Raw genomic sequence first — 27335 nt, 5'->3', positions numbered from 1 at the left:
TCGCGTGCGCCCTGCGGCGGGCTAGGCGGTCCACGGGGCCTGTCGCTGATCACTGCTGGGCAAGGGCGTCAGCGGCTCCCATCAGCCTGACCCTGGCGCCGGGCGGTTTCGCGCGCGGTGACAGGTCCCCGCGCGGGGCCGCGGCTGGAGCGAACTCCAGTTGGCCGAGAGGGAGGAGCGGGCCGGTTCGGCGTCCAGCCCCTCGAGCCCAGGATGGATGTGCCGGCCCGGGTGTCCCGACGAGCGGCGGCGGCGGCGGCCACTATGCTTCTGCGGACCGCCCGCGTCCCTCGAGAGTGCTGGTTCCTGCCGACCGCGCTGCTCTGCGCCTACGGCTTCTTTGCAAACCTCCGGCCGTCCGAGCCCTTCCTCACGCCCTACCTGCTGGGGCCGGACAAGAACCTGACCCAGAGACAGGTAGGCGCGACCGGGCGACCGGGCGCGCGGACGCGCGGGCGGGCGGGCGGGAAGGCTAGCTGGAAGCGTGTCTGCGGAGGGCCTGCGGCGGAGCACGGGTGCAGGCTACGCAGATAGCTGATCCGTTTTCTGCTCACTTGGAAAAGCGCTTCGTGTTCCGCTTTGCCTTACTCTGGAGTTTCTAGCACTGATGTTCCGCGTACTAAACAGGAGGGGCCTCAGCCTGCGTGCACGTTTGTTTCAGGCCATACGTGAGTAGTGCTGTATGTATGGTGGCATAGCTCGGCTCTTGCTCGGATACGTCCTGCAGGAGCTGCTGGGAACAGGGGGGCAGTGAATGAATTAAAACAAAACAAACAGTAAGCTCTACTTTGGATAGAATATATACCTACATAACACATATATGTGTGTATGTGTATATATGCACATGTATATTTACACACACACAAGCGTATATATACGTATACATCTCCATATACACACACGTAATACTTACATATGTATATACATACACTCGTGTGTATGTGTGTCAGGTGGCGCTGCTTTTGTGAAAAGGTTCCCGCTTTCCCTCCTCTCCTTGACTTTGTTTACCTGTGACAAAGTAGATATGCTCTATCTCATAAGGACAGTCCAGGACAGTAGTAGGCCATCTAAATTTGACTTGTTTTATTAGGTGAGATTGTGTTCAGAGATATCCTGCCCCCTCTGAAATCCATCTCTGGGATGAAAACAAATGGTATCACATGATTGGGACTCCATTTTTCTTGCAATGTGAACTGTTGCTTCACCTCCAGGTTTTGTGGAGGTTTTGTGGGTTTTAATGTGAATGGCCCATGATCAAGAACTCCTGTGCATTCATTTACTCAAGTAAAGGACTTGTAAAAGCAGCACCTCACTGAATAGTGGACTTTAGAATTGCCTAATTCTTCTTACTAAAACACATTATCCCAGCACTTGGTTTTGGCAGAAGAGAATATAGACGATAAAGAAAAGAAACCAGTTCGATCCCAGTACCAAAAAGGGTGCGAGCTGAGGGCTGATGTCTTTCTCTACTGTCATCTGAGTGGACACTGGATAGTTGTCACCCTTTACCTACACCTCTTTCCTTCCTTACCAGCCTGCTTCCCTGCCTGAGTTGCCGTAAAACATTACTCACATTTAAACCTTCCTGGCATTGCCAATCATCTCTTCTGAGGTGCAACTAACTCAGTAAGTCATCGTGGCAGGTCAGAGCAAGAGGTGGCACTACCAGACTGGTTTTAGACTGGCGAGTTTACATGACTCCAGTTTGTCGCTGCAGTGTGTTTTTATTCAAGGTCACTTGAGAAAGAATTGAGAGTCAGTGTTGATTTCCCAGATTCTTTGACAGTTAGCAGAGTACAGCAGGCTTCTACCCAAATGTTAAATCCTGTTTCCTAGTCTTATGAGTCTCTTCACAGTTACTCATTATCCATATGTATTTGGTACCAGTCAAACACAACAGTAAAAGGAAAAGACAAAGACTTCTGATCAGAATGATTTTTCCAAGAAGAAAATTGCTACATAGTTATAAGAAAGTGTGATTTTGGGGACCCAGAGCAACCACTAACCCTGAGGTGCATGCACCTAAGCAGACATGATTGTACGTGTGAGCAGGTGAAAGTTACATACCAACTGCCATGTGATCTGCACAGTGTGTGTGCTCTAGCCTGACAGCAGCATGTGAGGAGAACCACTCTCTTGCTTTTAATATTTGAAAGCTGATCTGTTTTGTCACGGGCCCTGGACTGAGAGCTGCTGTGTGCTGTCACGGTCACATGCTCTCTCTGCCTTAGCAGAAGGTCTTACATATGTTTAGGGAAGTATAGGAGCTTGTCAGGGTGCTGGGCCCAGTACTTGTCTATTGCACAGCAACATGAGGATGCTTCTCAGAGCAAATTAGTCAAGGCAAGGGGACTTGAAGAGAAATCCAGTGGTCTGCAGTGTGGGATCTTGGGATGATGGCAGATTCTGTTGGTTATGCCAGTATTACCCTTCTTTTCCTGTGGAGAATCCTACATTAGAAACCAAAACCTAGTAGCTGAAATAGAACCACTGTTGTTCTTCATGAATGAACACTTGCCTTCAGCAATGGGCATTGCATGATTTTAATCAAAATAAATCCCAGGTTATTGTCAGTAACATTTGTATTGAAGTGTGTAGTTTCCTCTTTCGGACTTCAGAAGTGCCAACTGGATCATCTTAAGTAGTGCCAAGATCACCCAAGACCCAAGGGTAGAATTTCCTCTCTCCATTTCCCTTTTAAGGATTTTTTAAATAGAATTATAGGAAAAGTATTATAAAGTTACCACTTTAAAAGCTGAGGCAGGTTATAATTGGACTATATCCCAATCGTTGAAAAACCAAACATCAATAAGAGCTAGCTAGCTATTTATTGATTGATTTATGATGGTAGGGCCTGAATCCAGGGCTCCTTCTGCATGCTATGTAAGCACTATACCTCTGAGCTACATTTCCAGACTTTTTTTCTTAAATTTTGTTTTTACATGCATGTCCATGCGAGTGTTTGTAATGTATGTAGGATCCTGTGGCTGGAGTTACAAGTGGATTATGAACCAGCTGACATGTGACACAGGTGCTGAGAAACCAACTGCGATCCTCTGGGAGAGCAGCAGGTTCTCCTAACCTCTGAGCCATCTCTCTAGTGCCATTGACCGTTCTCTATGGATGTTTTTATTAAGGTGCCCCGAGTATTCCTGCACTTGTGATCCTCATGCCTCAGCCTATCAGGTGGCTGGGATTACAAGCATTTGCCACCATACCCAACAGAACTCTTTGTCTCTAAGAAGTGATTTTATCTTTTCTTGGTAGCATGTGGTTTTGATGTTTACTGCTTTTCTTGGGCTTGTAAAACCATTCCATACATTCTGCTTGATACTCTGAGCCTGGTAGACTCCTTTGCCCCTTCTGTACACCCAGGCTTCATTCATTCGACAATCCCAAATCTGGCATATTCAACTCCTGTATGGCCCAGTACTCAAATGCATTATCTCTGCTTGGAATAGTCTTCGTGTGTGTATGTGTGAATTCTTGTCTTCTTTATCTTTCTGGGCCCACCATGTTTTCAGGGGTTTTTTGTTTTGTTTTGTTTTTGGAGACAGGATTTTTCTGTGTAACAGCCCAAGCTGTCTGGAACTGACTTTGTAGACCAGGCTGGCCTTGAACTCACAGAGATCTGACTGCTTCCACCTGCTGAGCACTGGAATTAAAGGCATGCAACACCACTGCCTGGCTCAAAATATCTTTTAAAGGAATGTCTTCCAGTGTTAGGGCTTCTCTACCAGAAATGTGTAAAAAGAATGTCATTTGCGACTGAGTCCTAGAGACTGGTCTTCATCTCTTGAGGAATCCCTGTCATGGTACATCCACAGCGATGGTAAACTTCTGAAGGCCCTAGAAGTAAATTAAGACATTCCAAATTGACACCAGGTTTCTAAATGAAGAAAGGAGATGTTTTGGTGTGGTGGATTGGGGTATATTTGGTTCAGATCTTTTCTCTGCCAGTCCTGGCTGTGGTTACTTTGGATAATTCAACATTCTCTAACACCAAGTTTCCTTCTTATAAAATATTGATGCTTACGCATTTACTTCTTAGGATTGTTTGGAGCAACTGGAAATAACTGAGGTAAAGTTCACAGAGTCGTATATAGGATACTCTCAGGGTGTGCTGCCATGGTGCTGGTAGTGGAAGAGGAGGTTTTTTTCTTCTTCTTCTTCTTCTTCTTCTTCTTCTTCTTCTTCTTCTTCTTCTTCTTCTTCTTCTTCTTCTTCTTCTTCTTCTTCTTCTTCTTCTTCTTCTTCTTCTTCTTCTTCTTTGATGTTCCTTGTAGGAGAAAAACAGGTCTGTTAATTAGAGGGAGTTAAAGAGAACCCACCCATCCCATCCCTTAACCATACTTAGTTGCTATCACAAGGCTGTTAGTATTACTTTCCCTCATCTTCAATTATCTAAATTGTGGGTTTATGTTGGTGTAGTGTTGACCTCCTAAGTGTCATTTATTTATTTATTTTGAAACAAGGTCTCACTATGTTACCAAACTGGCCTTGAACTAACTAGTTAGTGTTCCTCCTGCCTCAGTCTACAGGCATGCACTACCACACCCTTTAAATTGATAAAGGATAGGACTTACCCAATGAAATTTTGACAATTAATCATTTAAGGACAGCCACTGCTGGAAGTTACATGCCTAAGCTTAAACAGTATTACTAGATTGAACAGTTGAGCAAAACTTGGGTACAAAAGAAGGTGGGATGCTGAAGGAAGCAATAGAGACCATTCTTAAACTTTTTATTGGCATATAATTGTATGTATTCATGTATTAATTTCAATACATGCATACAGGATACAGGGATTAGAACAACTGACATTCATCTCTCCACCATTTCCTTATATTTGGAGCCCTTGAGCTGTTCCCTTCTGGTTATTCATAAAGTATATAATCGGTTGTTGTTGACTACACTCATTTCAGAGCATAGAATGACTGTCTCAGCTGTGCTGTGGCACCTGTTACCTATACCCACTCCATCTCTCTTCAGCTACAGCCTGAGGTAATCACTGTTCTGTATTTATTTTGGCTTGTTTTGGCTTCCATGTATGAGAGTGAGCATGTAGCATTTGTCTTTCTGTGTCTGGGCGATTTAACCTAAAAGACATCTTCTGGTTCCACCCATGTTGCTGCAGGTGACAGGGTTTCATTCTTCTGTGTGGTCCAGTAATAGCTCATTGTGCACCTGCGAAGAATACTTTTCAAGGAGAGGTTGTTGGCCAATAGCTTCGTGGTAGGGAAAAAGGCATTAAGAGACCTGTGAACGCACAGAAACATGCTGAGTCACTCAGGAGACAGTCAAACTTTAGAGACTGAGGGAGAGTAGTGTCTGGAAGTACAGGGTAAAGGGGAGCAGGGAGGTGCTCATTGGAAGACTGCTTGCCTCACCACACATATCTCTCTCTCTTTCTCAAGGTTCCCTTGCTAAGGGACACAGAAACACTTTGTTTCTCATTTATTAGAATTTGAGCACTTTGACAAAGAATCCCTTCTACAGTTCTTAATTATGACTCTGCAAATTTCAAGGCCATTCTGGTCTGCATAGCAAGTTCCAAATCAGTCATGACAACTGCAAAGCTAGGACCCCCACTCCAAAGAACTCAAAGCAACAACAACAAAACAGAAATACCAAAGACTAACTGGCATAGCCCTTTAAGACATTGCTAGGTGGTGAGCTCCCTTTAAAAGGACATTTTCAGCGATTGTTGTTATCTGGGAAATGAGGTTCACAGTCTAACTGGTTCTGGTCCAATAGCCTATTTTCAATTCAGTCTTCTAGTTTTCAGACCTGTGAAAAAGCAGAGTAAATAAGTGATTATGCATGTAATCCTTGCAACAGACTGTCCAATAGTGCAGGTTTGTTTTATCCTCTTGAACTGATGGTAAAAGATGAATTCTAAGGGGAACTGAGAAACTTACCTATCCATAACCCCTAGTTACAATTATTAAGCTTATCTTTTTCAGCTTTACGATACTATTAGAACAGTACTCATTCAGTGTGTTGTATTCTGGATTTTGATTTTGACCTTTTCCTGCACTAGCAATGACATTTTATTCTAATGCCAGGCCATAGCAGTGAGCCCCAGCTCCCTTTCAGCCTTTCATTCATCAAGGAAAATAACCAATACTGTACAGGGCTCTGTGCTGCAAATGAGGAGGTGCTGCAGGGTGTGTATATTAACTGCGTTGTGTGTGTGTGATGTGTGTTTATGTTTTCAGGAATGAGGGGGTGGGACATTTAACCTGAGGTAATCTCTCACAAAACCTGCAGCTCACCAATGTGGCTAAGTTAGCTAGATGACCAGCAAGCTCAGCGAACCTCCTGTCTCTTCCCAGTGCTAAGAGTACAGGCTCTGTACCCAGCCTTTTACGTGGGTAGTGGGGATCTGAATTCGGGTCCCCATGGCTTGGGTGGCAAGCACTTTACCAACTGAACCGTCTCCCAACCCAAATATAGTGTTTAATTTATGTTCAGCTGATAGCAAGTTTATTAGCACTTACCCATTCCAAGTTGAAGAACAGCTCCTATTTACACAAGTAACAGAACTGAAATTCCAAACTCAGTCCTTATTTAAAATATATTTTAAAGGTTATTTTTATAGGATTCCCAATTTAAAATTGTGCATGAAAAAGAAAATAGCAACAAGTTCCAGTTAACCTTATGTCATACAAGTCAAATAGCTAAAGTGAGGATTCTGTGTTCCTGTTATAAAGAAATGATAAATGTTTGAGATAATGAATTTAGGCTTAAATACCCCGAGCTTCGTATTGCATAGTGTATATGTTTATCAAGATACATCGTATCTCATTAATGTGTACACTATGTAAATTATTGTTTTATTTAGGAAAAGAAAACACCAAAATTTACATTTTATTTCATGTTACAAATTATGTTGCCTATAATTCTACCACCAAGGGAGAGTTATTCCATCAAGGCATAGGACAGATACTGTTTTCTTCTGTTCCCCAAAGAGCAAACTTAAAATCTGAGAAAGCTCACTATACCCTGATATTAGAGGGTGGCCCATAATACACTGCTCGTGCCTCAGTGAATGGCTCTGAACCCACACCTGTAGACATACAAGCAGTGCTAGTTGGTCCCTGGGGTATGGAAGAGTGGGGGATAATAATGAAGTTGGTGAGGGCAGTCTCAGAGGAGTTGGAGGAGAGAGTTAATAGATTATCATCTAAATACTTTTGTATTTATGAATAAAATTACAAGAGAATTAATTATAATACATCCAAAAGGTAAGAGCTGGCAATGATCTCATTTCCAAAACATTTATTGGCCCTTGAGTCTTCCAAACAGTAGGCTGGCTATTAAATTATACAGATGGATGCTAGGTCTACCTCTCAGAACCCTTAAAGGACCTGGACATGGAAGGAGAGGCATCTCAGTACTTGGGAGGCTGAAACAAGAGAATCTAAAGTCCCTGACTAGCTTGACCTACATAGTGCATTTGAGTCTAGCCTAGCCTGGCCTACATAATAAGGCTCTTGATGGAAAGAATTTTATTATGAAAAATAAAGGGGTGGAGATAGGAAAGGCTATTCCAGATAGTTATGTGAACCTACTGTAGCTAGTGTTTCTCAGGATGATAAGGAAGTGTTGGTAGCTAGTGTTTCTCAGAATGATAAGGGGATGTTGGTAGGCTGATCTGTCAGAGTGAAATTTTATGGCTCGTTGGGTCTTTTGGTCACTGACAAGCTCTTATTCTCTCCTTCCCAGGTCTTCAATGAAATTTACCCCGTCTGGACGTACTCTTACTTGGTGCTCCTCTTTCCTGTGTTCCTTGCCACAGACTACCTCCGTTACAAGCCTGTCATTCTGCTTCAGGGACTCAGCCTTATTGTTACATGGTTCATGCTGCTCTATGCCCAAGGATTGCTGGCTATTCAGTTCTTGGAATTCTTCTATGGCATTGCCACAGCCACTGAAATTGCCTATTACTCCTATATCTACAGTGTGGTCGACCTGGGCATGTACCAGAAAGTCACAAGTTACTGTAGAAGTGCCACCTTGGTAGGCTTCACAGTGGGCTCTGTCTTAGGGCAAATCCTTGTGTCAGTGGCTCACTGGCCACTGTTCAGCTTGAACGTCATCTCCCTCACCTGTGTTTCTGTTGCTTTTGCTGTGGCCTGGTTTCTGCCCATGCCACAGAAGAGTCTCTTCTTTCACCACATTCCTGCCTCCTGTCATGGAGTGAATGGCATCAAGGTACAAAATGGTGGCATCGTTACTGAAAACCCAGCATCTAACCACCTTCCTGGATGGGAGGACATTGAGTCAAAAATTCCTCTAAATTTAGATGAACCTCCTGTGGAGGAACCGGTGAGTTTAGCCTTAAATTTGAAGTTGCTGTTCTGGGCATGGCTAATGGCAGTGAAACAGACAGGCAAGCCCATTTCATTGGTTCATTCACTCATTAAGATGCAACTGATTTATGTAAGGGATAATCAATTACTTCCCCCCTAGAGTGCCTAATCATCAAAGTCAGACTGACCCAGCATTATGTATCATGGAAGAGATGTCCTGGGCTGTGTCTTCATTTTTGTATTCTTCCTGATTGGTATATATAAAGAAAGCACTCAGAAAATGTTTGCTTAATGAGTATTTGAAATGTTTCAATTGGCGATTTGTGTCTACTTGTAGTTTCTGAATTGAAACTCTAAGTATTTAAAGATACAAAATAATTTTCCTTTTCTATGCTAGAAGTGATATATGCTATTTATATTTTCAAATGATGTTTTGTTGTTTTGTTATAGAACAGTAGTAAAAGAATGATAGGAAGGGAATAACAGAAAAATTCAAGTAATGATTATAAAGCTGTTTCTCAGAATTGGAGTCCAACACTTAGTATACCCCACCCATTCTTTGTAACCAGAAAGATGCTTTAACTCCGAAGTTTATATTATATGAAAGGTGTGTGTGTGTGTGTGTGTGTGTGTGTGTGTGTGTGTGTGTGTGTGTGTGATTTTACAGTGGAAACTTTGGATAGTTAATAATTTGCCCAAGGTCATGTAATTGCAAACAGTGAAGTCAGGATTAAAACTCCTAATAGCTTCAGAGCTCATGTCCTTGATAACACATTCTGTTGTTCTTTTCAAATATATACGTTTTTACTTGAGTGAAAAAAGCATTTGGTTTTAAAAAAAAAAAAACAAAATCTCTCTTGAGATAGAAAACTGAGCTTGCATAATTATCGCACAATTAACCACCATCGAGTTAGAGCTGTTTCCATTCCCTCTGTAGGAGCCCAAGCCAGACCGGCTGCGTGTGCTGAAAGTCCTGTGGAATGACTTCTTGATCTGTTACTCTTCCCGCCCTCTGCTCTGCTGGTCCGTGTGGTGGGCCCTCTCCACCTGCGGCTATTTTCAAGTGGTGAACTACACCCAGGGATTGTGGGAGAAGGTGATGCCTTCTCAAAGTGCCGTTATCTACAATGGTGGTGTGGAGGCTGTGTCAACCTTGCTGGGTAAGTTGTGAGGAAGTGTAGGGAGAGCCCACAAGAAGTTAAGCCAATCGTAACTAGGTTTACTCACTCCTCCCAGACTTAAGTAGCCCAAAGGAAGGGTTAGTTTTGAGCTCTGATTTTCTGATTTAAGAGAAATCAAGCAGTAGAAGACTCTGACTGACAAACATATTGGGCAGAAATGGAATGTACTAATTTTCAGATAGATTTCTTCAATTATCCATGTTCCACTTACACGTTTACTGAGATTTTGAGTAGCAGTGTGTTATAGTCTATGACAGTAGCGAATATCTGTTGAGTATTAATATGTACTGAACACTGTCCTACGTGTATATTTGTTGTAGTCCCAAATTCCTGAGATGGTTGCAACTATTGTTGTCATTTGATGTTGGGAATTTTGGACATGTTAATAATTTGCCTAAGACCATAAAAGGGTAGGTTGTGAAAAAAAGATTGGAACCTGGGCATGGTGGCTTCAGAGCCTATGTTCTTGATAACACGTTCAGTTTTCCTTTTCTCATTTATTGCCCTAATTCATAAGGTTGTTGGAAGGTTTTACACAACAGCTATAAGCACATACTAATTATGCTGGCACCCAGAAAGCATGCCTGTATTTTTTGTAGTTTCCCTCATCATCATCGTTTCACTAAAGGGAGGAGAAGCAGTTTTGTATATACTAGATTGCTTCTTGGTCTGAAACACCAAGACTCACCCAGCCATGTTGCCAAACCAGCTGCAGTGATTTTCTGTGATGCTAACCTGTGCATTAGGCCAAGCAGTTATCTCCTTAGTAATATCCCTGGGCCTGTGTCCTTTTCCATATAATTGCCACATAACTTAATGCAGTCTCCTCTCAGCGGTACCATACTGTTCCACCAAGTTCAAAATTCTCTGCTTGAGTTTCAAGTACCTCCCTCCATATTCTTGAGCTACCTAATTTATAAGTTTATAAAGATTTTAAGATAAAACAATTGAATTTTTAATGTGTTGAACTAGAGTTTGTTTAGTCAATAAGTAGATTACTTTTTTGTTTGTTTTGTAGGTGCAAGCGCTGTATTTGCAGTTGGTTATATAAAAATATCCTGGTCAACTTGGGGAGAAATGACGCTATTCCTCTGTTCTCTCCTGATTGCTGCTGCAGTGTATACCATGGACACTGTGAATAACATTTGGGTGTGCTATACATCCTATGTTGTCTTCAGAATCATCTACATGGTACTCATCACCATAGCAACGTATGTATTTTAACTGAGAGAAGGGTTAGGAAAAGTTATGGCGAGATAAACATGGGTTTCTTTATAAACCAAAAATATTAAAATTTCTATTTAAAGGGGGCAAATGGGAGGAAGCATTGAATTATAGTTATTGTACATTTTTTTCCTCAGGAGTATTTAGGCAAGAATTATTTGTTCTCTTGCATTTTTATCCTACTATTTTCCTAAGATTTATATCATATAGTAACAAAAGATGTTTCACATTGTTGGAAAGGTAATGGGCAAGGGAAAGAAGGGACTGTGTTCACATTTAAAAGGTAAAAATGAGTAACAATTCAGGAAGTGGTAATTTTACTCTAATCATTTTTTCTGTTTAAAAAGTTTTCAGATTGCTGCAAACCTCAGCATGGAACGTTACGCCCTTGTGTTTGGTGTAAACACTTTCATTGCCCTGGCATTGCAGACCCTGCTCACTCTAATTGTGGTTGATAACAAGGGCCTTGGCTTAGAGATTACCACACAGGTAAGATCTCTTCATTGACACTGAAAACAGTCTGAAATGACAGGTGTGGAACATGTTTTTTGAAAACAAATTCCCACACTGGCAGATTCTTTCAGCCGCTGTTCTTTTCTATGGAGGATGAGGGCCTAGAGCAATGGTTCTCAGCATGTGGTCCCCACCCCTTTGAGGCAAATGACCTTTTCACTGGAGCCAAATATCAGATATTTACATTATGATTCATAACAGTAGCACAATTACAATTATGAAATAGCAATGAAAATGATTTTATGGTTGGAAGTCATCACAACATGGGGAACTGTATGGAAGGGTCGCAGCATTAGGAACGGGGAGAACCACTGACCTAGAGCAATTAACTAGCCTGTTTCAGCTGAGAGATAATATCGATTCCTTCCAGGCTCAGCCTTTTTACCCCCTTGTCCATATTCCACTCTTTTCTGTCTTTTCCTCTTCCTTTTCTAGTAAAGGAACTTGAGGCCTCAAGCATGCTAAGCAGATGCTCTTCTGCTGAACTAATGACCATCTTCTTTTGTTTTATGTGTGGCATTTTTCCTGCATGTATTTCTGTGCATCGAATGTGTGCTTGGTGCCTTGAAGCCAGAAGAGGATGTTTGGTCCCTAGAGCTAGAAATACAGTTGGTTGTGATCCACCCTGTGGATGCTGGGGGTTGAACCCAGGTCCTTTGGAAGAGCAGCCAGTGCTCTTAACTGCTGAGCCATCTCTCCAGCCCCTTACTCTTAATCTATACACCAGATGTGGTGCAGTATGAGATGTCCTGCTTCATGGTACCTCAAGCTCTTTAAGAACCACCCACATATCAAGTTAATGACTTACTGTTGATAAGTGTTATGATTCTCAACATGTGACCTGTTGAGAAATCATTTATGCAAACACTCAAACAATGGCGATTTCATCCATTCTGGAATTGTTGTAAATGGCCTCATATACTATAATTTTACAGTGTAAGTAGAGTTTTTAAGCAGCTGAATCAGGAAGTCTGGATGTGTCTCCAGGAACCTGTCTCCACATCCAGCCTTTTCCTTGTTCCTGAATTTCCATTATTACTCAATACTTAACTCTTACACATGAATTTTTCCTAGATACCAGACTAGACATGTTTGTGTTAATGAATTTTGTTTTCATTAAGCAATCTACGAGAGAAATAAAACCAATAAGTACTTGTACTGAGTGCTTCTCTCTCAATTCTATCCGACAAGAGAGTTATCAGTACTAGATATCAAGTAAATGAGTCTGGGAGGTATTAAGTGATTTTACTAAAATCAGACAATCAAGAGCAGTGTGGTAGAGAGGATTTAAGTCAGCATTTAGCCTAGAAGCTGTTCTTGAGTAGAACAGTGATTCATCCTGCCCATTTTGTGAGGAAGATTACCAGACCATTACAGTTGAAGAAATATGAGTGACCCCTGGAGTGGATATTTAAGAGCACATTATCAGAACAAAAGGCTTACTTAACTGTGGAAGAATAACATTTTGTGGACTATGTTGAAACTGCCTGCCCTGAATCATTAACACCTTTCCTGTCAAAATATAGTCAAGTTTTAAAGAATCTGGCTCAGACTTAGGGCCATACTGTTGTACCTGAACCTGTTTGTAATATTTAATAAGTTATTTTAAGAAGAAAAAGGTAATGAAGATGTTGATACACACACACACACACACACACACACACACACACACACACACACACATCAAATAAGAGTCTTCTCAGAAAAAATTATTCTAGTGCCCTCTCCTGGTGGGAAATAAAAGCTCTTGATCTCTTTGGCATACCCACCCATCATTTTGAGGATACAGACCATGATTCATTTAGAAACAATAACAGCACTAACAACAAAAATAGTGTCCATAACATTGACACTGTGCTGGTAAACCTTTATGTACATGACTGTGTTCGAGTCTTCCAAAAAGCCCTGGAAAACAGGAATTGTTTAAAATTCCATTTTGTAAACTAGGCCAAGGCTCTGAGATTAACTATCAAGAGTGTTTTTCTTCTTTTTAAACTGTGTGTGTGTGTGTGTGTGTGTGTGTGTGTGTGTGTGTGTGTGTGTGTGTGTCAACAGAGGCCAGAAGAGGATGTTTGATCCTTTGGTGCTAGAGTTGCAGGCCTATGGGAGTCAACCGTACTTCTCATGTTTGAGCAGCAAATGCTGTTATTGCTGAGCCATCTCTCTAGCCCCGAGAGTAAATACCTGCATGTAGGCTACATCTAGGAAGAGACACAAAGCCAGGATTTACACTTAGGCAACTGGATGGGCATCAGTATCCTGCTAGTGTGCTTCTGTCTTCAGTGTCTGGCACATGTGTAAGCATGCACCATTTCTGAAGTTTGATTGGGAAGCTCTAGACATACCTTTAATTGTGTAGAGTACGTTTGCATGTATGTAATGAAGCAGCTCATCTCTAGCTGGTAATTTTACGAATGACTGCTTTCCTCTCTTGTAGTTCCTGATTTATGCCAGTTACTTTGCGGTCATCTCTGTAGTTTTCCTGGCTAACGGTGCATTCAGTGTCCTAAAGAAATGCAGAAAGCAGGAGGATCCCAGCTCCAGCCCTCAAGCAACTACTCCCTAACATGCTGCTCAAGTGATGCTGCTTCCAAGCAAGGACTCTGCACAGCAACTGCCTGGATGTATTTAAACTCTTTATGGTTCAGATAAATATTTATGAATGTGTATTTCATGGCTTCAAAGCAGCTACTCAATTAATACCTTGTATTCCAGGAGTTAATATGATACTGTTGAGAGAAGCCAGAACTGAAGCTTTTATCATGGTTTATTTATGAGCTTTAATTTAAGAATAACTTTTCCTAATTAGATAAAAAAAAGTAGAAGAAGAAGAATTTGATTTTGGAAACCAAGTAATCAAGACTGATCAAGTGGCACACCTGTTGTTTCCTTGATTAGCATGTGAGTGTGATATTTTATAGTCACATGGTAGGATCAGGGCTTCGGAGACCACAGGCTGTTGTAGTCATGATAGAAGTGTGTTCTGTCAGCACTTGCCCCTATCACTTCTTTCTAATTTCAGTGTTACTCTCCGGCATGTGTGTTTCTGCAGATGAAAATCTAAGGATTTCTAATTTTTTTTTTAATTCATTGTATGAATGTTCTTGGTTCCCATTTTGACCATTGTGTATTTTGGGAAACTTTCTTTAGAAGTACATTTTTGAGTTGTTCATATGCTTCCCAGAGAAGCTCATTTCATTAGGAAAGGCAAATTTTAAAGCCTGCTGCTAATCTAAATAGGGAGAACTAATCACAGAGTCATGGTAGGTTTGCTTGTCCTTAATACTTCAGTATGAAGGACTCTTAATTCCAAGTGAAAAAGTCATTTATAAGTTAGAGATACAGGCAGTCCATTTTATGTTTGCATACCCTTTTACTTCAAGAAAAAGAAAGAAAGAAAGAAAGAAAGAAAAGAAAGAAAGAAGAAAGAAAGAAAGAAAGAAAGAAAGAAAGAAAGAAGGAAATTAACTCTTTTCCTTTGAAACAACTTCATTCCCATATGCCTTTCATGTTATCTTGGCTTTCTTATCCAAGATGAAGATGTCGGTAGGAATTGGATTGTTCTAAGGCCTTTTTCATAAACTGAGCCTCTTTCTCATTATTTTATTGGAGCTGGAACTAGGATCAACTTAATGCCTGCATTCTGGACCATTAAACCTGCCTTTATTCCTAAGATGAGATCATCTTGAAAGATTTTTAAATTAAAATTTGCTCCATTTCCTCATTACTTGAAAGAATGGTGTTCTATAAGCTAATATTTGTGAGACCTGAAAACTATTTCAAAGCCAACTTTGTTGCCTTACTGTGCAAAGTGTCTAGGTAGGTGCTTTTAACCCGAGTGTTAACTTTCTAAGAACAGAACAGCTAAACAGTGTTATTAATGTTGGGGCTGGGATAATGTTCCATAGTAGAGAGCTTGACCAGTGTGTGGAAGGAATACCCTTGCTCAAGCATCAGCACTGAGAAGACAATACTGCAAAACTGATGGAAGAAATGAGAGTAATAATAGGTTATTTCTGTGCACCTTCCTTTACAGCTAGGGAAAGGGAAAGAACACTGAGAAGGAGAGGGAGAACTAAGGTCATAGTAGCAACCTCTAATTTTACATTTTGGTCACCCTCCCCATGCCTTTTCTTTTAGCTCTATAGGAAGTTGATTGTCCAGAAAGAAGAAGTTTTGTGTCTGAGAAATTTTATTCTGTTTTTAAATATGTGTTGTGGTACAATCAAATTGTTCACATTACCAAAGCAATATTTCCTTGGAATTAAATCCACAACTTGTGGCACCCAATCTGATCTGTCTTACCTGTCTAAATCAAAAATATGTTCACATCTTGCTGTGTGGCCATATTTGTAGAATACTGAACCCAATGTCCTGGTTGTACTGTATGCACTTTTACGAAGAAGTGAAAATAACTTGTACTTTTTATTGTATAGATTATAAAACTATTTTTATTAAATAAATATTTTACAGTATATTTTCCCTTTTTACTCAAAATTATTTTGAGTTCATCTTCGAAAGGAGCTTATGTCTATAAATCTCCTAAAAGCTTTTCCTGGGACAGCATTCATTTAAAGCTACACCATCTCTCCCTCCTAGGTAACCCTGAGTCACCGTGTTAGCTCTACCACGTCTGTGTGGCCCTTTTCACTCTCCACTGTGCTTCTGCTGCAGCGCTCTGCACTGGCCCTGACTGCAGTGCTGGCTTCTCTACATCTCTCATTTTTAAAGCATTCTTCTATTTAGAAACTGGAACAGTCTCCACTCCCTTTGCTAGTGGATGAAATTAAAGCCAGGGCTGGAAACCTTGTTTGGAAACTCCATAGCCACTTCATTCATTCCATCCCATAATATTCTGATACCCAGAGAAGCACCTTCACTGTACCAACTGTGAATCATTTTTCATTGTATACAAAAGACCAAATCAGTCTCATCACCAAGCCAGTCTTATTGTACAGCATCCAAATGAATAGTTTCCTTCTACAGCCTACTTAGTAAGGCCTTTCTTTATTGCTAAAGGACAGGGCATCTTTCATGCAAATATTTTGGATATAGCTTTCTGCTGCTCTAGTTTTCCCCCTGTTTCTTAGCTGGCCTTCATATTTATAAGCCTTTGAGCAAGGACTGTCTTTGTCATTTGTTGCAAAGCAGATATCCTGATATTACATAAATGTTGAATCTTGCAAATGGTTTTGATAGACTCAGCCACCTGACAATATAATAATCGCTAAATGCCCATCAATTTTTAAAAGAAGGACACCTTCATAAAATGTTACGATTAAAATGACAATGTTGGGTATACCAGACACTTGAAGGTATTGAGTTTGAAAGGTAAAACTAGACAATACCTATTTCTTTACTTCTGACACCCTTATAGATAATGTCTTCCATTTCTTTAGCACGCTTTCCTCAGAAGGGTAAACATTACTGATTCTTTAAAGTCATACTGATTGTCCCATTGTCTTCAGTAACGCTGCCAGGTGGGTTTTAAGTATTTGCCTTGCACTCTGCTGAGCTTCTGCTTCCTCATTTGGGAAGAAATGGGAAAACACATTTGAAAACAGCCCAGTCACAGGCACTCACTATGTGGTTGAGAAATGAGCTCTATGGCCCTTGTTTTCCATTCACATTAATTTGTAGCTATCAACTTTAACACTACTCTCGAACTGAATGTTTTAATCAAGACAAAACTCATTAGAAGCAATCAATCCATGCTCCACCTTCTGCTTATCGTTAATTTGTATTTTTCATTACTTTCTGGCATACAAAGAAAAAAAGCCATGGTTCTTACTGTTAGATCACAGCCACTACAGCCCCCTTTCTTGCCAAAAATCAGTCCACATCCCTTGCAGCTTGATCGCTAGCCCTCCCAACCCCCCCCCCATGTTCTGACATCAAATTGAAAAGAAGACATGCTGTGCTGTGATCTTGTAAGCCCCTCCCTCTTGAGGCTGCAAGATAAGTGTATGGCCCTACCTAGCACCTGACTCCGTGCCCTCTGGCCTGTGTGCTAGGCCAGGCTAGGTCATGTGATATGAAGCCTGCTTACTTTCTTGAAACCTCTAAGAATCAGAACCCTCCCCCCTGCAGCTCCCATCGTTAGGGTCATTTGATAAGGTTTGCTGGAGATGGGGATGGTAAGTCATGAGGAAGTTCACCCATGAGGGATGTCATCTGGCCCCAGTGAACAGGGGTAATTTTTGAGTAGCTACTAAGGTTGCTAGTTGAATTGTCATTGTAATTGGTCCCATGTAGGCAAGGAGGGCCCTTCTTGATTTACAGCAGAAGAAATAAGGAAAGAGGAGTGGCTTTAGATTGGTAAATTAACATTCTACAATGTATGCTCATATTTAAAAGTGGCTTAGGAAATTTAAATATTTTCCCTCAAATTACTCATACTGAAATGAAGTAGAGAAGCCGAGCCAGTTCTGATTCCCTTCCAAATCCTGTTACTTGACAGTCACTTCCCTTCAGTCCCATTGTGGAATATGCAGTGGGGACAAGGGTGGAAGAGGTAGACCTTGCTCGGAAAACAGCTCTAAGGGGGTGGGAGGAGTGCACAGTGCCAGGCTGGGGAAGAGCAAATGTCTGATGAAACACTGAGGATTTGAACACATCGGAAGAGGAAATGGGTGGCTGGCAGAGAAGTGAGTAGCACTGGGGGCCACGGCATGTGGATGAAGCGAGACAAAGTTACCCACTCATTGTCAAGTCCCTGCAGTCCAGGCCCACAGCTGGAGACCAGAGCATATCATCCGGCGTGCAGTGGACTCAGTTCTATCCTTTGTCTACTCATGAGTGGCTCATGGCCTTTCTCCTGCTCTAAGCCTTTTGTACCTCACTTCGCCGTGGGGATTCTGACAACCTATGGAAAGCAAAAACCCTCCAGCCAGACAGGGCAGCTGGGCTTCTGGGAGTCTGTTAATAAAGCTCCAGAAATGAATCAAACTGAGTTTCTGAAACTTCCAAATCCCACATCGAATCTCTGAGTAAAGGAAATCTTTGGTAAATGTTGGGTTTACACCTCTAGTATTTTAAACCTTCATCGAATGAACCCATACATGGGACCCACTCTAGGATTTCATTTCTTACCACATTGTCTTCCTTTAAAATAAGTCAGTCGGGGAATGTGGGGGATAACAACAGACACTTCCAAACCATAATCTTACCCACTAAATAATACAAGAGGAATCATAACTGAAAAAAAAAATCATCCCTCTGCTCAAATATTTAAAGTTCCCAAGTGTTCTCACTTGTTTAACGGGCTTTTATTTTCTCTCCTTTCTCTCCTTCTTTTAAATATCAAAGTTCATGACTCCTACTGTCAATATTCCCTCCAGAATAATTCCCCAAACTGGAGAACTAACTTCAGATGTTCTTGGAGTACTGACAAGAATGGACTCTGATGTTGCTGGAGTTTCTTTCCAGCCTGTATCGTTAGCTAGTGGCAAGCCCCACTCTCTGACTCCCCAGACAGGCTTTATTTGTGCAAGCCGGATATCACCATACTCAGAGATCTAGATCAGCACTCATAGACCCATCACCTGGACCAAGACATTTTGCTTGTAGCTTGTGCTTAGCTGATCAAGAGACTATGTCCGGAGGCTGTGTTTACAATGAGAAACCAAGCAACCATGGAAGATCTTCCAGCTCTGACCATTAACTCTGCTGTGGTTTTGGATCCTCAATACCCCCATACAGATACTTTCTCTGCATTTCAGGCTCATTGCCTGAGGTATAAACCATTTCATGCTGACCCAAAGTCATGCCTTCAAAAACAGAAAGAGATATGGCTATGTTGGTGAGCATAGTGGTGCATGCTTGTAACCCCACCATTTAGGAGGCAGAGGCAAGAAGGTGGCCACAAGTTCATGGCCAGCAAGTCTATAAAGTGAGTTCTAGGCTCTCCAGGGGTACATGTCCAAAAAGGCAGGGAAAAGTCAACCATTAAACCAGGGACAAACAGCTTTGTTTTGGAATTCGAACAGGCAAAAGAGATCCTGAGAATGAAAAACATCAGCTGTGGGTTTGGAACTGTTTCAAGAACATGTGAGTTGGTTCCACGGGAAAAGGGGACATCAAACACAGCAAGTTGAATAAGGTTAGTGAGAGGCAGTGTGCAGTCTACAGATGTCAGAGTGGAAGAAGCCCACTACAACAGGGTAATTCAAAGGTCCTGGAACAGGATTCTTCAGCATTGCAGAGAGAGATCCTTTTCTTTTGGAGTTTGTGAGATAACCAAAGAGAAACATGTCCTCAGAATACTAACATGCAGGGAGGAACAGGGCTTTATGGTCTTTTAAATAACTACTGCTAGTGCTCAAGAGCAGGAGAAAGTTTCAGGGAGAGGATGAAAAGTGAGAAACGTGGAGGGCAGGTAGAAAGGGGAGGGGGTGAAAACCAAGAGGAGAGGTGAACTTGTGGGCAGTGTTTCCAAGGTTACAAGCTGAGGCCCTGTTCCTTTTCCCGAAGCCTCCTTGCTGTGTCAAAACACAGAGGAAACAACAGATTCTGTCCTCTCTGCTGGGGGTGGGGAGCCTGGAGGATCCTGTGTTTGTGTTTTAGACCAAGAAATGTTGTACAAAAGTCCAACCAACTTATAAAATCTCACTCAGTGCTGCATTGCAGAAACATTGGCTTGCTGCTGGGTGTTTCCGATTAACCAGATTGTGGATGTCCAGTTATTTCAGAAACATCCAAACAATTGTAATGGAAACAAAACCCCTTCACTAATTCAAACACCTTTACTAAGCAAGTTTGATCCTTGGCTAGAGCAGGTATTTATTGTTAAAAGAGTGATTGGTCTGCTGAATCTCCTATCTCATAGCATCTCTTTCCAAAATTCCCACCCTTTTTCGTAGTTGTTTCACATTAACTACATACTTAGTCCCAAAATAAAAATAAAAACAGAGACTACATTCACGAGTAACTGCATTCAACCATGATTGAGTGCTCAGAAATTTATAACTGTTAGTATTTCTGTTTTCACTGTACACTGAAATGATTTTATTTTCTCTTAAGTTCTTTAGAATTTAAATGCATGTCTCCATTCCCTTATACAGCCACCGGGAAAGCGCCGTGTAGTATTATTGACTGTCTTCCATTTGCATATGCTCGCTATTCCACTAAGGCTACTACAGATCAGTGGTCTTGATTTTTTGTTATATTTGACCTGTCGGCATCATCTGATACAGCTGAGTAGCTCTCCTTTTCAAAAAAAGCCTATACCTCTTTTTATTAGCATACATAAAGTGTATAAAACAATGGCTTTCGTTATGACATTTCATACAGCATATCAGGTACCTCATCATGTTCACCTCCCATTATTCTTTCTTATCTTGCCCCCTCCCACAGTCACTGGTCCCCTTCCTCCTCCCAAATAGCTCCCTTCTACTTTCATCTTTTTTTAAATTTTACTTAAGTTTAGATTCCATAAATGAGAGACAATATGTTATATTTATCTTCCTGAGTCTGTCTACTTCTTCTAGTAGGATGACCTCCAGTTCGGCCCATTTCCCTGCAAATAATGTAATTTTGTTCCTCTTTCTGCCTGAATAAAACTTCATTGTGAATGTATGCCACATTTTCCTTATTCACTTATCTACTGAGGGACATTAGACTGATTCCATATCTTGGCTGTTAGTAAAAAGTATGGTGACAAAGATGGGTGCACAGATATCTTTATAGTGTGTTGACTTAGATCTGTTTGGTTATATATGCCTAGGAATGGAATAGATGGACCATTTGGTAGTTCTGTTTGGTGGGGTTTTGTTTTTAGTAACTCTACACCAATTCCCAGAGTGGCTGCACTAATTTGCCTTCTCACTAACAGTGCGTCAGGACTTCTCCACTCTCCACCCCTTTGTCATGTTTGTTACGTTTTTTTCCTGGATGATAACCAAACCTTCCTGGGATAAGAAAGAATTTCAATGTACTTTTAGTTTGCATTTTCTTGGTAATTAAGAGTGTTAAACATGTTGGGGTTTTTTGTTGTTGTTGTTGTTGTTGTTTGTTTGGGTTTTGTTTTTGTTTTGTTTTGTATGTTTATTGGCCATTTGTACTTCTATCTTTTGAGAATTGTCAGATCGTGGACAGGATTTTTTTTTGTTTTTGGGGGGGGAGTTGTGGGAGAAGGTGTTCACTTTTTTGAGTTCCTTATACATTCTGGCATCAAAACCCTTTCAGAAGAGGAGCTGGCAGAGCCAGACAGACAGCTTGCTGTCAAGCCTGATGACCTGAGTTTGATGCCAGGGACTCACATGGTGGAAGGAGAGAGCCAACACCCACAAGTTATCCTTTGAGCCATACCCACCCCATCCCACCCCATCCCACCCCACCCCACAGAATGAATGAATGAATGAATGAAAATGTAAATAAAGTTCTTAAAGGAAACATGATTGACAAAGGCTGCTTCCCTTTTTGTAAATTGTTTCTTCACTTAGTTTCAGTTGTTGTACAGCTTTTGAATTTCAGAGCATCCCTATCGATCCTGATCTTGGCTTCTGCAGCCTGCTTCTGAGTTCTCCCTCTACATGTTTTCTGGCTTCCTAAAGCTCCTTATTGGTTCTTTCTTTTCTTCCTCACACCTCAACATTAGAAAGGCCGGGGCTTTGCCTCTTTTCTTTTCACCTACACTACCTGCTCCCACCACACCTGCAAAGCTTTATCCTCTCTAGTAACCTGCCTACCCATACACTGACCTCTCCTAAACTTTCACAATGTAGTCTTTTCATCTTTGAATCCCAGAATACCCCAAATGCCTAGTTCCATCTTTATTTGATTGCTTACATAACCAAAGTAGAGCAAAAAAGCACACTTCTGATTTCCACCTACTGATTCTGCTTCTGGGTTTCAGTGAATGGCCATTTCATCCCCACATTCACAAAAGCTAAGAGCCTTAAGTCATCCCTGAATCTTCTTCCTTTCCTCCCCCACCCTGTTAAGAAATCCTATCACATTTTTTCTGTTATATTTCCATGTCATCGTGGATGTTGTCAAGTTACTCATTTATACTTGTTGCCTGGGAGTTGTTTAGACTATGACTAGGAGATGGGGTAGAGTCTGGAAAAGGTTTGTTCTGCTCTGCATACCCTCTGCACTCTCCAAAGTAGGAGACAAAAGGAGGGACAGCCAGCATAACACCTTTCTTTTTAAACCATATTAAATTCACTGCTCTGTTATGCATTCCACCATGGAACAGGGAGGGACTCATGAGCCCCCCCACCTCTCTTTGCAGAGCTTTAGTTGCTACAGGAGGGACAGACATTTTCATTAGTGGTGCAGTCACTGGTGAGCTACCTATGCCCCAGCAAATAACCCTACACATGAAAGCAACCCTAATCAAAGTATGTGGGACTCACACACACACACACACACACACACACACACACACACACACACACGTGCACACACGCCCATGACTTGAGATTGAAAGACCCCCCTGGAGAGTCAGGACCCCCAGGATCCCAGCCCAGGACAGAGGCCACCCCAATCACCATGCAGAGGCAAAAGCTTGATGCAAACTGCACGAGGCTTTATTGTAGTTGTTTAACGAGCTAACCCCATGTTAGCTCGGGTCTTTCATCCACCTGCCTTGGCGGATGGCTAGGAAAGACCCTGTGAAGTGTCTGCATAGAGATCTTATAGGGCAGCGTAAGAGGAGTGTCTAGGGGTACACACAGGCTCAGGATTGGTGTGCCTCCAGGCTTGGAGGGTTTGCCCTGTGTTGATTGGTCAACTGGTTGTTATGGACCATAGGCCCGCCCAGGGTGGTTGCTATGCTCTGCGAGTCATTGCTGTGCACTTGTCCGTAAAGCACACCCAGAGCCATAAAGCATAGCACCACCAGCTAACTTCTGATTGGTTCCTTGCCACGAGGCAGGCATCTGACCTCCTAGTGACCTAGACAAGGTCAGGCAAGAATGTGTTCGGCTCTTATGGCTGCCAAAATGGAGAGCTGGTCCCTTCAAGATAAGAAGACAGGACTGGGAGAGGGACAAAAGATGGTAATGGGGTGGGCATGAGTGTAATGCCGTGTATATATGTAAGGAAATTTCAAACAAAATCCCCATGTTGATATGTCATCTTTTATTTTGAAGCAAACTTTGAGCTTCTTAAGAGACTTTTAATGTAGATTTAACCTTAGACTTTAGAAAAACACATCATGCAACAAGTCATGTGCTGTTTTCTTGAGAGTCACCCTGTTAATCCTTTAAAAAATTTCTTATTAAAAGTACCTCACATATAAAGCCTAAAGGCTGCTACTTATGTGACCTCCAAAAACCTTTGATGTTACTATAGCTTATTTATCTGTGCTTTCCAATTAATAAGAAAGCAAAACTTGTACTAACTTCTACTTTTAGATTTGCCACATAAAGTATTCCTCAACATTCGTGACTCTGATTATAGAGTAGATAGACGGAAAACAGCTGTTACTTATGTTTTAACACAGAAGTAATGAAAGTTGGGAGGTGGTTTAATTCAGTTGTCTTTCACTTTTTAAGTGGATAATATTTACACTATTGAGGTATGTTTGAAATTTAGGGCTCTGAGAATATTAATTTTTTAAAATTCACACTAATTTGAAGTATCTACCTTTACAACAAAATACACTAATGATATCTCTCATTAAACCAAAGCACATTTACAAAGCTAGCACTTTTAAAGACCTCTTTGCCTTAATAGAAGCAGAAATATAGCTATAAAAGTTTCAAAATGGATATCCTTGGGGTCTTCATGTGTGTATACTTTGCTTATTGAACCTGGAGATTACTGATGGGGCTAGACTGGATGGATTGTGAGGTCCAGGATCCTCTTGTATCTATCCACCCAATGCTGGGGTTACAGGCATGTTCCACTACACCTGGACTGTATTGTGTGAGTGCTGGGAATCTGAACACTGGTCCTCATGCTCCCACAGCAAGCCCTTTACAGATGAGTCGGCACTTACATTAATAAATGCATCACGTCTACATTCTAAAGGGGAACAATTCTGCCACCTACTTAGATTACAAAGTCTTTACAACCAGAAGAGGAAAGCATCTTCTTTAGCTCCAGGAAGAACATCTACGACAGGCCCACGTGTGACTCCAAACTCAGTGGTGGGGAATCCTGCCCTAAGAACAGAAACAAGACATGGATATCCGCTCTCACCTGAATCATGGGAAGGTTTCCTTGGTGGAGATATCCAAAGAAGAGCACTCCAGGCAGAGGAAAGATCAAAGTTGGGCAGAAAGTAGCTTGTTATAATCAGGGAACAGAGGGGTAGCTAGGATGCAATGAAGAGATGAGAATGTAGGGTGAGAGGGGTCCTGATTCCTCAGGACCTTGCAGGTGAGGTGCAGTTTTGCATTTGATGCTAGTGACACTGAAAAGCTGGGGAGTGTATGACCCAATTTGTGGTGGTGGTGGTGTTATTTTGAGATAGAGTCTTGCTGTGTAGCCCACGCTAGCCTGAAACTCCTGTTCTCCTTGCCTTACCTTCCCATACACAAGGATTACATCCTGACTCACATCCTGGTTGCTGTAAGGAGTCTCTCAGTGTGACCTCCTGTAATTTTGGAACACGTTTGGATACAAAAGAAAATATGTGCCTATCATCAGCTAATGTCAGCCAAAGAAAGGCCTTACTGTATCTAAGTTTTATGATGAGTTTAATAAATTTGACAACCCAGAGAAGATGTGTGTAGCTACTACTGTTTGTGGATTGCCAAAGAAGGTGGGAAAACATTGATAGAACTCAAAGCCAGTTTTTGACACATCATTTGGAAACACAATATGACAGTATTTTCACACTTTAAAAAGATAATCTAATGTTGGTGGCTGGAAAGAAGACTTAGCAGTTAAGAGCACTGGCTGTTCTTCCAGAGGTCCTGAGTTCAATTCTCAGCAACCACACGGTGGCTCACAACCATCTGTCAAGATCTGGTGCCCCCTTCTGGCCTGAAGGCATACTTGCAGGCAGAACACTGTGAACATAATAAATAAATAAATCTTTAAAAAAAAAAAAAATGTTGGCCGGGCGTTGGTGGCGCACGCCTTTAATTCCAGCACTCGGGAGGCAAAGGCAGGTGGATCTCTGTGAGTTCCAGGCCAGCCTGGTCTCCAGAGCGAGAGCCAGGATAGGCTCCAAAGCTACACAGAGAAACCCTGTTTGGAAAAACAAAACAAAATAACAATAATGTCATTATATGAGACCACCAGAAGGAGTCTGCCCTTTGTTACAAAAAAGAAAAAAAAAAGTTGCTGGGTGGCACACATCTTTCATCTTAGCACTCAGAAGGGAGAGGCAGGCATATATACATTTGAGTTCAAAGCCAGTCTGTTCTACATAGGGAGTTCAAGGCCAACCAAGGGTATATAGCGAGACCTTGTCTCAAAATAAGTTATCAAAGGATTGGAGGTATGTATGTTAGTGGTAGAGCCCTTGCCTAGTGTATGTGAAGCCCTGGGTATAATCCCCAGCAACACACTCACATAACACACACACACACACACACACACACACACACACACACTATTGAAAGTGCTACTTAAATGGTTTGTTTCTCTTAGTTAAAAAAGAAAACTAGGAGGTTAAGAGCACCGACTGCTCTTCCAGAGGTCCTGAGTTCAATTCCCAGCAACCACATGGTGGCTCACAACCATCGGTTATAAGATCTGGTGCCCTCTTCTGGTGTGCAGATATACATGGAAGCAGAATGTTGTATACATAATAAATAAATAAAGATCTTTAAAAAAAAAGAAAACTGAAAAAACACTTTAAAAAATAAATGCTAAGGTACAGGGTATTTTTCTAACAAACCTGTACGCTTATCTTTCTGGTCACAAGAACCATGTACTGACCTTCCGTATTCTCCCAGCCCCACTGAATGTTGAATGTGAAACTCAGTCCCAGAGAACAGGCTCTTAGTGTCAGCATTCCAGAAATGCTTTATCTATGTTAGCGACTCGCTGAACCAAGGGTGTTCAAGCAGCCTCTGATTTCAAGAGCTTGTTTTAACCACATGAACATTTTATAGGAGGCCACAATTGTAAATAACCCAAAATGTCATCTTTGATAGGTGATGTCAACATTAAAGAACATGGGGAATATGAATAGACAGATTCTGTACTTACAAGGATTTTTTTAAATCATAACTGAGCAAAATGAAGAAGACTGGCTCCAGGGGTGTGTTAGCTTCTACTCTTGCCAATGAGAACACAGTGTCTGTCTTGTCACCATTCAATACTGTTCATACACTGTGGTAACCTAGCTTCTTCATCTTCTAATTTCTTATTGTGTTGCTTGTCTTGTTAAATATTCTTGTCTGAATGTAAACAAAAAACAACTTCTGCTACAAATTTGCACATGGAAAAAAACTAAATGTACAGGGTAGTTTAGTAAATGACAGGTTCAACCATAAGGATACTTACTTTCAAAGAGAAATTATTTATTGGGCAACAAAACTCAGCTTTATAAACAGAGGGTTTCCTTATTGATAAAGAAAGGCATATTATGTGTGTTGCTTTCTCAGAGGAGAAACTGAAATAAATAAGTTGTTTTGTTGCTATGGTGATTTATTCCTATTAAATCGTCCACAGTCAAGGGTTGGTCACAGGACTTCTAATCATATAAGCTGGAGCCTCCCAGCAAGAAATCCCTTTAATCTTCCGCCCTATGGGGCCAGGGCCTGCAGTCAAAAGTGCTGAACAAATCTACTACCACGTGGAAGCAATTACACTGCAAATACCTTTTTCCTCAGAGCATTTGTTTTAAGGAATGTGCTGCTGGTATCTGAGCCAGAAATGAATTCATCCTGTGCTGTGTGTGTGTCAGAGGCAAACTTAAGTCTTCTGGCCTCTGGTGTGAGTCACCCGGGTAAATCTAAAACGAATATTTGTTTGTTTAATAATTAGGTCTCTTTTCATTACAGCTATATTTAGATAGAAAATATCTCTAATATACCATTTCATATAATTGAACGTATTTAACTTATGTGATGGGTAACATTGTCAACTTGATTGGATTGAGACATGCCTAGGAAATTAAGAGAGCATGGCTCTAGGTACGGCTGCGAGGGTGTTTCCTGGCAAGGAAAAGCACGCCTTGAGTGTGGCC

At 41.4% G+C, this 27335-nt stretch overlaps 1 protein-coding gene across 1 annotated transcript; it reads left to right on the top strand.

The window, feature by feature from the left end:
• The first annotated feature begins 26 nt into the window (after positions 1 to 26).
• Slc19a2 (solute carrier family 19 member 2) lies at positions 27 to 15531 on the top strand. Its single transcript, XM_027417160.1, has 6 exons — positions 27 to 417; positions 7732 to 8334; positions 9256 to 9478; positions 10518 to 10710; positions 11071 to 11212; positions 13674 to 15531. Exons 1-6 carry the CDS (start codon positions 214 to 216, stop codon positions 13800 to 13802), a joined length of 1494 nt encoding a protein of 497 aa, XP_027272961.1. The 5' UTR covers positions 27 to 213; the 3' UTR covers positions 13803 to 15531.
• The last annotated feature ends 11804 nt before the right edge of the window (positions 15532 to 27335 follow it).

Source organism: Cricetulus griseus, chromosome 5, assembly GCF_003668045.3.
Source record: "Cricetulus griseus strain 17A/GY chromosome 5, alternate assembly CriGri-PICRH-1.0, whole genome shotgun sequence".
Lineage (NCBI taxonomy): Eukaryota > Metazoa > Chordata > Mammalia > Rodentia > Cricetidae > Cricetulus > Cricetulus griseus.
This window is presented reverse-complemented; position numbering and strand designations above follow the sequence as displayed.

Coding starts and splice junctions, on each gene's coding strand:
- Slc19a2 (XM_027417160.1), top strand. CDS start 214: ATGGATGTGCCGGCCCGGGTGTCCCGACGAGCGGCGGCGGCGGCGGCC. Junction 9,479..10,517: donor GGCTGTGTCAACCTTGCTGG/GTAAGTTGTGAG, acceptor TTTGTTTTGTAG/GTGCAAGCGCTGTATTTGCA. Junction 11,213..13,673: donor GCTTAGAGATTACCACACAG/GTAAGATCTCTT, acceptor CCTCTCTTGTAG/TTCCTGATTTATGCCAGTTA.